This window comes from Phytophthora ramorum, assembly GCF_020800215.1.
Source record: "Phytophthora ramorum isolate Pr-102 chromosome Unknown Phyram_PR-102_s0021, whole genome shotgun sequence".
NCBI classification, from domain to species: Eukaryota; Oomycota; class Peronosporomycetes; order Peronosporales; family Peronosporaceae; genus Phytophthora; species Phytophthora ramorum.
In genome coordinates, this window is record NW_027150667.1 from 866,123 (window position 1) to 880,003 (window position 13,881).

The 13,881-nt window shown below is 53.6% G+C and overlaps 2 protein-coding genes across 2 annotated transcripts; both read left to right on the forward strand.

Annotated features, from left to right (window-relative positions):
- Positions 1-442: 442 nt before the first annotated feature.
- Positions 443-1,264, forward strand: KRP23_14590 (uncharacterized protein; the record flags this gene model as incomplete). Its single annotated transcript, XM_067885429.1, has 2 exons — positions 443-572; positions 702-1,264. 2 exons carry the CDS (start codon positions 443-445, stop codon positions 1,262-1,264), a joined length of 693 nt encoding a protein of 230 aa, XP_067737605.1.
- Positions 1,265-12,818: 11,554 nt separating this feature from the next.
- KRP23_14591 (uncharacterized protein) lies at positions 12,819-13,530 on the forward strand (the record flags this gene model as incomplete). The annotated part of the gene is made up of 4 exons (XM_067885430.1): positions 12,819-13,011; positions 13,080-13,155; positions 13,224-13,375; positions 13,445-13,530. The coding sequence occupies 4 exons, from the start codon at positions 12,819-12,821 to the stop codon at positions 13,528-13,530; spliced, it is 507 nt and encodes a 168-aa protein (XP_067737606.1).
- Between the last annotated feature and the right edge of the window lie 351 nt (positions 13,531-13,881).

Consider the following 13,881-nt stretch of genomic DNA (forward strand, 5'->3'; position numbering starts at 1 on the left):
GGAGAATGCAGCGGTGAGTGATGTGGACTGCGATAACGGGAGCTTGTTGGTACTAATGCAGGGGGTCATTATATCTGGATAGCCATCAATGCCGATCAACCAAAACGAGCAGACCCTGGCCATGCCGCAGCAAAGCCCAGCGGGGAGGTTCATGGGCATGAGTCCTGCTCCAGGCATTTTGCCTCAGCAGTCAACTCAATCAACTCCAGTTGGATGGGTTACCTCGTCCATTGGCCCAGCCAGCAGCCCCCTTGTGCCTCGCAACCTGCAGGCAGATCTCGCTCGAGTTCAAACAGCTTGGCGCTCCAACGAAGAAGGCTGCGATAGTTCTGACGACAGCGACATTGATCTCCCGACAACGACTGTGACGGACTATACAAGCTGGTGTGCAGATGCGATCAGGAAGGAGTGTACACGCAGGAAGCTGAAGGTCAGGTCAAAAATGAAGAAGGACGAGCGCATAGCAATCTTGAAGCAGCACGATGATGCTCAAGCAGCTATGGACGGCATCATGCTAGGCGATGCTGGTCTCACAACGGGCACCAACGCTGTGTCCAAGCGAACGAAGCACTGTCCATATATTGATTAATTTTCTGTTCTCGGACGAGTTCGCTACGCGCTACAGCCAAACAGGTAACTGCTATACTTTTGAGTTAGATATCGTTCCTTACGATGATATACTGATTCGTGATTCGTTTTAGGTGATACTGCTTCACGTGCTGCTCTGGATAGCAAGCAGACCAACGCGAAAAGCAATTTCTGGCAGGAGGTTCGCGAGTCCTATGTGCACATCTTCCCGAAGACGCACGAGAGGAACCTGGTGATGTTCGATGACGAACTTTTCAGAGGCATTGATCCTTCAGTGACTAAACCCCACCCACCTGAAAAGCTGTTTGCAATGGCAAAGGAGCTTACCCAAAAGTACTTTGCAGCTGAGCAACGGTTTACCAAGTGCGGCCAGCACGAGAACGAGTTCCGTAACTTCGTTGAGAACCAAGGTGTTGTGCTTTATCTACGAAAGTGGCTCAAGGTACGTCGCAACGTTCGATTTACCTGCTGGTGTACAGAGCGCGGAGCACTGAGTCAAAGGTCCCAGTTGCTCAACATACTGGGTGATATCCGCCGGCATCTAGGTGATATTGACAAGTCAATAGTCGCAGCCGCAAATGACGATGAAGCAAAGGATCGTTTACTAGAAGATCGTGCTGTATTGCTGGAGGAGCGGAAATCGTGCATCGAAAGGCTCCGTACCAACACAAACTAAGCATCTCTCTTGTAACAGGAACCATTGGATGGATATTCTGTCTTATTTATCGTTATTCTTCCTTTCAAGGTTGTAAGATGGCCGGTGCAGATCTCTAGAGACTATGTTCTGAACAATGATGCTCCGGGTTGTTTCATCTAGTAGCTGGATAGTTTCTCCGCCGTCTACCTCGAATTCAGTTTGAGCATATGATAGATCTCTGCTGCCATTCCACGTGCGCAGTTCTTTTCGCATTGCTTTTATAGTTGACCGCATAGTTGATGGGGACTCCATGACACGCTGGTCAATACAAAAATTGTGCAAACGCATACAAGCGTGGATGACATGAGGTGCCATCCGGAGTAAAACACACAGAGGGCGCTTCAAAATTCTCCACTTGTTGACGAGGAGCCCGAACGCCATTTCTATGCGGATCCGACATTGGCTGAGAAAGAAGTTGTAGTCATCTCGATCTGGTCTATTCAACACTTGAGCTTGATTAAATGGGGTCAAGACCGTTCTGCTCTGTGTGTAAGCGTTATCAGCAACGACAAAATAAGGTCCCCGTATTCGAGCAAGGACTTTGCAGAGCGACCACTGCTGGAACGCCACCGAATCGTTCCGTCCACACGCCATCGCGGTAAACCGGCACTGAAAATCCGCACAGGCTTGTACGTTCAAACCGTAGCGCTGATAGTGTCCCGAAAAAAACGAAACAACCCGCCCACACTCAGATGATCGTGGCACCCGAATCGGGCACAACCACCCGTCAATTGCTCCAATACAACCGGGAATTGCCCAATCCGTACTAATCAAACGAAAACCCGCTGCTGCTAACTCCATAGAGTTGTCGCTTTGAGGAAAACCATTGCCAGGGCGGTACAGTTATTCAGTGCAGCCAGCACTGCATGCACGATTCGATAAAATCCGGCTCGACTAGTTCCCGTGATGACTCGAATGTGGTGAAAGCTGCCACCAGCAAGCCAGCTGATACAAGTCTGCAGCATCCCAGCAGGAGAGACAGGAGGCTCACCTCGTGCTCGTCGAGCCGATTGAAGAGGGTCAACAGCCAATTCCGCTCCAATTAATGAAACCAGCCTCTCAAATCCTGCGTAGCTCATCTGATAATATTGCTTGAACTCTCCTTCCAGCAAAAGCCTCTGGGCGTGCGAGTTCCAGTCCATACGCCGACGAACAACCTGCATAGTGCTGGGCTCCGCTTGTGTGGCAACGGCCAGGACTGCGGTCACTACAGGAAGAATAACTACACAGAACTCATCTTCTTCGTTGATAGTCGATACACTGTTGTTCATGGTAGCGGATGTCCAGCAATGACAAATATGCAGCAAGGGCAAAGTGAGTTAATAAGACGTTGAAGCTGTAGCAGCTGAAGCACTGTGATTGGCAGGTCTCCGTGCGTCCCCCACCCTAGCTGTGCGGCAACTTGGACGCATGCGTCGAAATGGCCGCATGACCGCCTTTTTTTGCTCCGCGACGCATGCGGCGACGCAGCAAGTAAGCCAATCAAACGAGAGTATTTGGCCGCATGCGGCCGCATGTACCGGTTGAGAATGGGCCTAAAGCACCCCACACGCAACTTGACATGCAACATATGCAATCTTGGAGCGCACCATCCGGGATCTGCAGGTGTGAAACCCACACGCAAGCGTGTGACATCACACCACCAACACTCTCCCTTGATGAGAACGCTGCGTGCCAACTTACGCCCTCATGCCCAGGCCCTCGACGAACTGGCGGTGCTTGTCACGTGTCAAAGCTTCGTCATGCCATCTGCAATCATCTCGTCTGTCGGCTTGTAATCCAGCCGAATGACCGCATTCAATCTTATCACGCAGGAAGTGGAACTTGATGCGATGTGCTTCGTGCGTGCATGGTACACCGGGTTCTTGGCTAGCGCGATGCACCCTTGGTTGTCTTGGTAAATGAGTGTAGCACCTTGATCTTCATAGCCCATGTCCTTCAATAGCAAGCGCAGCCACACGCCTCTTGAGTCGCACTGTACAGACTCATGTACTCTGCCTCCGTACTTGACGTCGCCACAGTCGGCTGTCGCTTGGACTTCCACGAGATCGCGCTGCCGTTCAGAAAGAACACGTAGCCTGTCGTTGAGCGACGGGTGTCCAGGTCACCAGCCCAGTTCGCATCCGCGTAGCCGATAGGCTCTCCTTTGATCGCGCCGTTGAACACGATGCCCATGTCCTGAGTAGTCTTGAGGTACTTCAGGATCCGCTTCGCAGCAACCCAGTGACTCTTGTTGTACCGCTCGCAAAACTTGGCCACCTCTCCCACAGCTTGAGCGATGTCCGGACGAGTGCATGTTGCCAGGTACATGAGAGCTCCCACCAGCTCACGGTACGGGTACTTCGCCACAAACGCTTCCTCTTCGGTCATCTTGACCAGCTTCGATTGCAGTCTGCTGGTGTGTGTACAGCCTTGCACTTGTCCACGCCGAACTTCTCCGCGAGTCGCTTGATGTAGGCCCGCTGATTCATCAAAATTGTCTTGTCCTCACGGTTGCGGTCAATCTCGATCCCAAGGCAGTATTTCAGCTCTCCCAGCTTGATGCTGAACTCTTTCTTTAGCGCCACCTTAATCGACTCGATGTGTTCCTTCGTCTTGCTGAACAGCATGAGGTCGTCCACATAGATGACAACGATGCTGTACTCGTCAGTTGATCGACGAACGTAAACGCAGGGGTCTGCATCAGAGCGCCTGAATCCTTGGTCTTCGAGATGCTTGTTCAACTTGCTGTTCCACTGGCGCGCCGCTTGCTTCGTACCGTACAGTGCCTGCTTCAGCAAACACTTCATTGCTGGGTTTGATTGGTCTTCGAAGCCATCAGGTTGGTCCATGTAGAGCTCTTCTTCCACGTCGCCATAGAGGAACGCAGTGTCCACGTCAACGTTTTCAGCTTCCATGTCTTCCTCAGCCGCTGTCGCCAACGACGCGTTGATCGACTCCTCCGTGCAACAGGAGCGAAGGTGTCAGTAAAGTCGATACCGGGTCGCTGAGTATAGCCCTTGGCTACAAGTCGTGCCTTGAACTTCACGACGTTCCCGTTTGGGTCGCGCTTGATGCGGAACACCCACTTGAATCCGATAGCCTTCTTGTCGCGTGGCATCTTCACCAGCTCCCAGGTGTTGTGATCCTCTAGCGACTTCATCTCGCTCTTCATTGCGTCCAGCCACTGGTCCTTGTACTTGCTGCGCAGGACCTCTTCGTATGATACGGCATGTTCGCCGTCATCATCCTCCGCGTGAAGACAGTAAAGTGAGTCCCACTCTGCCTCAAAGTCGTCCAGGTTGAAATGTCCACGCTGCGCGCCTGTGTACTCATCTTGGTATCTCACCACCCCACGCCTTTTGCGCTCTGGTCGCACCATCCACTCTTCTTGGCCATCTGCCCTGGTGTGCTTGACCCACGCGTGGGAACAGCGTGCGTTGGTCCTGCATGCTCGCTCTGCTGCGGTTCTTGTTGTGATTCCATCGTTGGAGTACGGAAACCATCATCAACGCCTTGTTCATCTTGCGTGTCCTTGTCATCATCTTCATCAATGATATCAATCACGTCACCCTTCTCCGTGGCCACCTTGTCCGATGAATGCTCCGCAAATGTGATGCTCCTTGAGACAACAATTGATCCGTCACTAGCATTCAGAAGTCGATACGCCTTGCTCTGCTTCGCATAACCGAGAAAGTAGCACTTCACTCCAGAGTCGTCCAGCTTCTTCCTCTTCTCCTTGGTCACGTTTGCATAGCACTCTGATCCGAACACTCGCATGTGGTCCAGTCGAGGCTTCCGCTTGAACACCATCTCGAACGGACTTGCGTGAGGGTTAGACGTATTCGGCAAGACATTTCGAATGTCTGTCGCAGTCATGATTGCCTCGCACCAGTAGCTCTTGTCAAGCCCACTCTCCTTGAGCATGGAGCGTGTCATCTCCACCAGCGTCCGGTTCATCCGCTCCGACATGCCATTCTGTTGAGGGTTGTAAGGCACCGTAAACTCTTGCTTGATCGTCTTGGCATCGCACAGCGCATCCATTAGCGTTACGATATTCGCCGCCGTTGTCACTTCGCAAAATCTTGACCGTCAGTCCGCAGTCACCTTGATCTCCTTGAGAAACTTAGCGAATGCGTCGGAACTTCGCTCTTCATACGCAACGGGTAGTCGTCACGTAGCGACCTTCATCATGATGAAAGTCACAATGTACTTGTATCCGGACTTGGATGCTGGCGTAATAGGTCCGAGTACGTCCGAGCACACAATGTCGTCAGTGCGCTTGCTCTCCCTGGCTTCAAGCTCTCCCTTGTTCGAATGGAAGGTCTTGCGCACTTGCTTGGGTCGCACAGACGCCACACACGTTGCCTTTTTCAGCCGGTGTACCGCTGATCCGCCCGTCCTTGATCATGTCGTTCAATCTGGAATGACGCGTGCCCGAGACGCCGATGCCACAGTCCAACGTCTTCCTCTACAATGTGGCATTCTTCGCCGGCGTCTGTGTTGAGATACATCAACTTGCCAATATTTCGTCCAGTTGCAACTGAGACGTCACCGCGCTTGATCACACACTTGTCTTGAGTCATAATGACTGTCACGCCATGAGCCGTCGCCGCTGTGAGTGAGAACAAGTTCTTGCTCAAATCTTGAACGTGAAGTGCATTCTCCAGCCGCGCATTGATCCATGACCTCCCGCTCCAGACACGCAACTGCACCGTTCCGTGCCCAAGCACTTTCAACTTGGCACTGCTCTTTGCGCTCGCCACACTGTATGACTTCGTCATCGGAGTGTAATCCTTGAACGCTTCTCGCGTCTTGCACATGTGTGTCGACGCCCCACTGTCCATGACCCAGCTCTCGCTTGCAAACATCTCGGTTACATTGAATGCAACGTTCGACTCGTCTAGGACTTCATTTTCTGGACTCGCCTGGGAACGGCAGTCCCTCGCGTAGTGGCCCATTTTGCCACAGTTGAAGCACGCCCCGGATGGCTTCCTGCGCCCACCCTGCTGCTTCTTCTTCGTGTCTTTCGCGTAACCCTTGTTCGCGAGTAGTGCCGTCGCTTCCTCGATCCGTGTTGAATCCTTCTGACGCACTTCTTCGGCAATTAACTTGCCCTCCAAATCAGTCAGCTTCAGTTCCGTCATCGACATCCGGAACGCTTGCACCAGGCTCTCGTAGCTCGCTGGCAGACTCCGCAGCAACGTTGCGCAGACGTCTTCATCACTTGGCTCACAGCCCGCGCTCTTCATCTCCAGCACGAGCTGCTCCAACTCTGTCACGTGCTTGCTGACAGAGGACGTCGTGTACTTGAACGATGAGAACTTCTCCTTGAGCCACAGTCGATTTGCCACATCCTGAGCTCTGTGGAACTTCTCTAGCTTGTCCCAAGCTTCCTTGGCACTCTTCGCAGTCACCACATGCATGAGCTGCGAGTCGTTGAGGCTCAGCACAATCGCCGCATGTGCTTGTTGCTCCTTCGACGAAGTGGCTTCAGCCTTGCCCTCAACGGTGTTAGAGGGTGCTGCGTGTGCATGTGCGTGTGTGCACCAGGTGTGGGTGCAAGGCGTGTGTGCGTGCGCGTGCCTCTACGCGTGTGCGGGGGGATTTGTAGCGGCGTCAAGTGCTCATGATGAGACGCGCAGGTTGCGTGCGCGTGAGAACAAGCGTGTGGGAGCGTGTCCAAGTGCTGAAGCGGCGTGGACATGCGTGTGGGTGCATAGTAAGAGTTACATATGTAGGAGTAGGGTGTGCGTGACTTTGGTCATGCAGTATGGTGTAGTGGGTTAAGTGTCGGGTCTTTGATCCGTAGGGTGTGGGTTCGAGTCCCCACATGGACGTTTTTCTTTTTGCCGACAAGAGAGCGTAGGAGGCAGGCTAGCAGCTAAAACTCACTCAATCAATCTCACTTTTGGTTTTGCAATCTCGGCCCGAAGCCGTCTTCTAAGCTTTCAACTCTCCGCAGCTCGTAGCCCAACTTCCTTTTGGTTATGAGCCCAAGTACCGACACCAAGTTCAAGGTCGAGCCTTTCGACGGCTCGAACTACTCGCTGTGGAGCTACAAGATGAAGATGTACCTGATGTCCAAGGGATTGTGGGAAGCTGTCTCCGGGGAAGCCGGATCGACGGCGAAGGAGCAACAAGCGCACGCGGCGATTGTGCTCAACCTGAATGACTCGCAGTTGATGCACGTGGTGACGTCCACGACTGCGAAGGAGGCGTGGGACACGTTGAAGAAGTTCCACAAGACTCAAGACATGGCGAACCGGCTGTGGCTCAAGGAAAAGTTCTCGGCGTTCAAGTTCACGGCGTCCTCCGTCGGCAAGCACGTGACGGAGTTGGAGAAGCTCGTGATGGAGAGAAGAACGCGGGGTGTGAGCCAACTGAGGAAGACGTCTGCGCGACGATGCTGCGGAGTCTGCCATCGAGCTACGAGGCTCTGGTTCAAGCGTTTCGCATGTCAGTGAGTGAGTTCAAGCTTGCAGACCTGGTGAGCAAGCTGATTGCGGAAGAAGTGCGTCAGAAGGACTCGAACCGCATCGAAGAGGCGACTGCGCTTCTTGCCGGCAAGGGCAATGGGAAGCAGCAGCAGAAGAAGAAGAACCCACGCGGGATGCGCAAGAAGGGGCCTTCGGGAAGTGTTTCAACTGTGGCAAGCCTGGCCACTATGCGAGGGATTGCCGTTCCGAGGCAAGTCCCGATGAAGATGTCCAAGACCAGTCGAACGTTGCGTTCCACGCGACGGAAGCTTTGGTAGCGAATGCTGGGTGATGGACAGCGGTGCTTCGGCACACATGTGCAAGACACGCGACGCGTTTCAAGAGTACTCGGGTGTAAAGACTGCGCGCACCATATCGAGCGCAAAGAGCAGCGCGAGCTTGAAGATTCTCGGGGTTGGAACAGTTGTTCTGCGTGTCTGGAGGTAGTGCGTGGATAAACGCGCGACTGGAAAACACACTGCACGTTCAAGATTTGAACAAGAACCTGTTCTTCTCACGGCTGCAACGGCACGCGGCATGACCGTGACTATGGACAGCGAGCAGTGCGTTGTGAAACGCGGCGGCCAAGTGGTGGCGACGGGCAGGAAGCAAGGCAAGCTGATGTTCCTCAACATTGAGGGCGGCGACGAGTGCCATGCGGCTGAAGACAATATGGATTTGTGGCACCGGCGACTCGGCCACGCGTCTTTCGGCACGCTAAACTCCATGATCAAGGACGGGAAACTCAAGGGTGCGCTGGCAGAGCCTGGAACCGTGTGTGGCGTGTGTGCGACTGCGAAGCAGGCACGCAAGCCTTTCAAGTCGACCAAGGAGGGACTCGAGCCAGGGAGAGCGCACGCAAGGACACCACTGTGTGCTCTGATGTGTTGGGGCCCGTCACTCCTGCATCCAAGTCGGGCTACAAGTACTTGTGAGCTTCATCATGATGAAGAGTCGCTTTGTGACAATCTACCCACTGCGCAAGAAGAGCGAAGTGTGTGAGGCGTTCAAGAAGTTTCTCAAGGAGGCAGAAACAAGTGCGGGCATCAAGGTCAAGGTGCTACGCAGTGACAACGGCGGTGAATACTGCAACGCGGGGATGGTGGCTCTGTGCGACGAGAAGACCATCAAGCAAGAGTTCACGGTGCTTACAACCCGCAACAGAACGGCATGGCAGAGCGGATGAACCGTACGCTGGTCGAAATGACACGCTGCATGCTGGAGGAGAGCGGGATGGACAAGTCGTACTGGTGCGAAGCCATCATGACAGCTGCAGACATTCGGAACGTGTTGCCTAACACGTCAAGCCCACACGCAAGCCCATTCCAGCTGGTTTTCAAGAGGGCGCCACGTCTGGAGCACATGCGCGTTTTGGGACCGAGTGCTACGCCCATGTGACCAAGCAGAAACGCAAAAGCTGGACAACTCGGGGATCAAGTGCGTGTTTCTCGGCTACGCAAGCAACACAAAGCATATCGACTCCTGGACCCCAGCGACGGATCGATCGTGATTTCAAGGAGTGTGACGTTTGCTGAAGCGCCACCGGTCACAATGGTGAAGACGCGCAACCAGGAGGTGATCGACATCATCGACAACGAGGAAGAGGAGCGCACCGAAGAACCCAGTGTTGACGACGGTTTCAGCACGCCCCCGACACGCCCACTCCACGAACCCGAGGAGCACAGCGGACCGACCGGATCTGTGCCAACGCGTGGCTCTAGCACGCCAGGGAGAGACGGCGAAGAGGAGTGGATGGTGCGTCCGGCACGCAAAAGGCGTGGAGTCGTGCGCTACCAAGACGAATTTCCCGGGACTCGAAGGGGTGAGTTCAACCTGGACGACTACGAGGCTGAGTTCGATTCCCTCTACTGCTTCCTCACCGAAGACGACGACGGTGAGCGCGCGGTGTCGTACGATGAAGTCATGCGGAGCAAGTACAAGGACGAATGGCTGCGCGCCATGGAAAGCGAAATGAAGTCGCTTGAGGATCACCGCACCTGGAAGTTGGTGGACATGCCGTCAGACAAGAAGGCGATCGGGTGCAAGTGGGTGTTCCGTATCAAGCGTGACCCGAGCGGGAAGATCGTCAAGTTCAAGGCTCGTCTTGTGGCGAAGGGCTTCACGCAACGTCCAGGGGTCGACTACACGGAGACTTCGCTCCTGTAGCACGCAAAGAGTCCATCAACACGGCGGTGGCGATTGCAGCAGAGGAAGACATGGAGGCTGAAAATGTGGATGTGGACACCGCGTTTCTCTACGGCGACGTTGAAGAGGAGCTCTATATGGACCAGCCGGACGGATTTGAAGACCAAGTCAACCCAACCAAGAAGTGCCTGTTGATGCAAGCGCTTTACGGCACGAAGCAAGCGGCACGCCAATGGAACAGCAAGCTGAACAAGCACTGGAGGGCCAAGGTTTCCAGGTCAGCGGCGGATCCGTGTGTGTATGTCGGCGTTCGGACTCGAAGTTCAGCATCATTATCGTCTACGTGGACGACCCATGATCTTCAGCAGGACGAAAGCGGAGATCGGTGAGATCAAGAAGGCGCTGAAGCGCGAGTTCAGCATCAAGGAGCTCGGTGAGCTGAAGTACTGTCTCGGCATCGAGCCACCGCAACCGCGACGACAAGACCATCATCATGAATCAGCGAGCGTATATTCAACGACTCGCGGAGAAGTTCGGCGTGGAAAAAGTGCAAGGCAGTGCACACATCAGCGGACAGCAACTCGAAGCTGGTGAAGCCGTCAGAAGACGAAGATTTCGTGCCCAGGTACCCGTATCGCGAGTTGGTGGGGGCTTTGATGTACCTCGCAACTTGTATGCGCCCGGACATTGCTCAAGCTGTGGGTGAAGTGGCCAAGTTTTGCGAGCGGTACAACAAGTCTCACTGGGTGGCTGCGAAGCGGATTTTGAAGTACTTGAAGACCACTCAGGACCTGGGACTCGTGTTCAACGGCGGGACTAAGGGAGAGCTGATCGGCTACGCGGATGCGAACTGGGCAGGTGATTTGGACACCGCGCGCTCGACTACTGGCTACGTGTTCTTCCTGAACGGGAGTGCAATTTCGTGGAAGTCGAAGCGGCAACCGACAGTGGCAACCTCGAGCACGGAGGCAGAGTACATGGCACTGTACAACGCCACTCAAGAGGCAGTGTGGCTGCGTCAGCTACTACTGGACGTGGGGTGTGAGTGTGTGGGTGCGACTACCATTTTTCAGGACAACCAAGGTTGCATTGCGCTGGCCAAGAACCCAGCGTACCACTCACGCACCAAGCACATCGACTTGAAGTATCACTTCTTGCGCGAGAAGGTGGAAGACAAGGTCATCGTGCTCGAGTACAGCCGACAGACGAGATGATCGCAGACGGGTTTACCAAGGCACTGGCGCGACCCAAGCACCGCCAGTTTCTCGTCGGACTCGGCATGGACGCCTAAGACGCCAAGCACAGCGCATCAAGGGAGAGTGTTAGAGGGTGCTGCGTGTGCATGTGCGTGTGTGCACCAGGTGTGGGTGCAAGGCGTGTGTGCGTGCGCGTGCCTCTACGCGTGTGCGGGGGGATTTGTAGCGGCGTCAAGTGCTCAGATGAGACGCGCAGGTTGCGTGCGCGTGAGAACAAGCGTGTGGGAGCGTGTCCAAGTGCTGAAGCGGCGTGGACATGCGTGGGGTGCATAGTAAGAGTTACATATGTAGGAGTAGGGTGTGCGTGACTTTGGTCATGCAGTATGTGTGTAGTGGGTTTAAGGTCGGGTCTTTGATCCGTAGGGTGGGGTTCGAGTCCCACATGGACGTTTTTCTTTTTGCCGACAAGAGAGCGTAGGAGGCAGGCTAGCAGCTAAAACTCACTCAATCAATCTCACTTTTGGTTTTGCAATCTCGGCCCGAAGCCGTCTTCTAAGCTTTCAACTCTCCGCAGCTCGTAGCCCACTTCCTTTTAACGGCCTCCCACAATCCCTTGGACATCAGGTACATCTTCATCTTGTAACTCCACAGCGTGTAGTTGGACCCATCGAAGGGCTCCATCTTGAACTTGGTGTCGTTGCTTGGGCTCATAACCAAAAGGAAGCTGGCTATCTACGCGTGCGGAGGTTGGTAGGAAGAAGACGGCTTCGGGCCGAGATTGAAAACCAAAAGTGAGTGAGATTGATTGAGTTAACTTGGTCTGCTCTACTTTCTACCTGTCTGTCCTGCAAGCCTATGGGACCATAAAAATGCCCATCCCAATGCGTATCCCACATGCTACAAAAAGCATGCTATGCGATCTTGATATGGTGGGATTTGAACCCGCGCGAGTTGGCTTGCACACAACCCCGTTAACCACTTGGGCTACGGAACGCCAGCCACACGACCAACAACACACTCTATTTGTGCGTGTCTCACACGCACCCAAATGCACCGCATGGGATCCTAAGGCCCAGTCTCAACCGGCCGCATGCGGCCGCACCGCATCGCACAGTTATGTTTCATGCGGCCGCATTGGTTGAGAACGAAAATGCCACCGCATTTGGTGCGTGCCCCACCCTCAGCCTGCTGTTCTCGTGGATATCTTTTTTAAGCTCACTTCTGAAACCCGCCGCTGAGAGAAGCCTTTACCGCACACGGAAGAAAGCGTCGGCACTAGAAGAGTGAATATGCAGGAGAATGCAGCGGTGAGTGATGTGGACTGCGATAACGGGAGCTTGTTGGTACTAATGCAGGGGGTCATTATATCTGGATAGCCATCAATGCCGATCAACCAAAACGAGCAGACCCTGGCCATGCCGCAGCAAAGCCCAGCGGGGAGGTTCATGGGCATGAGTCCTGCTCCAGGCATTTTGCCTCAGCAGTCAACTCAATCAACTCCAGTTGGAGGGTTACCTCGTCCATTGGCCCAGCCAGCAGCCCCTTGTGCCTCGCAACCTGCAGGCAGATCTCGCTCGAGTTCAAACAGCTTGGCGCTCCAACGAAGAAGGCTGCGATAGTTCTGACGACAGCGACATTGATCTCCCGACAACGACTGTGACGGACTGTACAAGCTGGTGTGCAGATGCGATCAGGAAGGAGTGCACACGCAGGAAGCTGAAGGTCAGGTCAAAAATGAAGAAGGACGAGCGCATAGCAATCTTGAAGCAGCACGATGATGCTCAAGCAGCTATGGACGGCATCATGCTAGGCGATGCTGGTCTCACAACGGGCACCAACGCTGTGTCCAAGCGAACGAAGCACTGTCCATATAGATTGATTAATTTTCTGTTCTCGGACGAGTTCGCTACGCGCTACAGCCAAACAGGTAACTGCTATACTTTTGAGTAGATATCGTTCCTTACGATGATATACTGATTCGTGAATTCGTTTTAGGTGATACTGCTTCACGTGCTGCTCTGGATAGCAAGCAGACCAACGCGAAAAGCAATTTCTGGCAGGAGGTTCGCGAGTCCTATGTGCACATCTTCCGAAGACGCACGAGAGGAACCTGGTGATGTTCGATGACGAACTTTTCAGAGGCATTGATCCTTCAGTGACTAAACCCCACCCACCTGAAAAGCTGTTTGCAATGGCAAAGGAGCTTACCCAAAAGTACTTTGCAGCTGAGCAACGGTTTACCAAGTGCGGCCAGCACGAGAACGAGTTCCGTAACTTCGTTGAGAACCAAGGTGTTGTGCTTTATCTACGAAAGTGGCTCAAGGTACGTCGCAACGTTCGATTTACCTGCTGGTGTACAGAGCGCGGAGCACTGAGTCAAAGGTCCCAGTTGCTCAACATACTGGGTGATATCCGCCGGCATCTAGGTGATATTGACAAGTCATAGCGCAGCCGCAAATGACGATGAAGCAAAGGATCGTTTACTAGAAGATCGTGCTGTATTGCTGGAGGAGCGGAAATCGTGCATCGAAAGGCTCCGTACCAACACAAACTAAGCATCTCTCTTGTAACAGGAACCATTGGATGGATATTCTGTTTATTTATCGTTATTCTTCCTTCAAGGTTGTAAGATGGCCGGTGCAGATCTCTAGAGACTATGTTCTGAACAATGATGCTCCGGGTTGTTTCATCTAGTAGCTGGATAGTTTCTCCGCCGTCTACCTCGAATTCAGTTTGAGCATATGATAGATCTCTGCTGCCATTCACGTGCGCAGTTCTTTTCGCATTGCTTTATAGT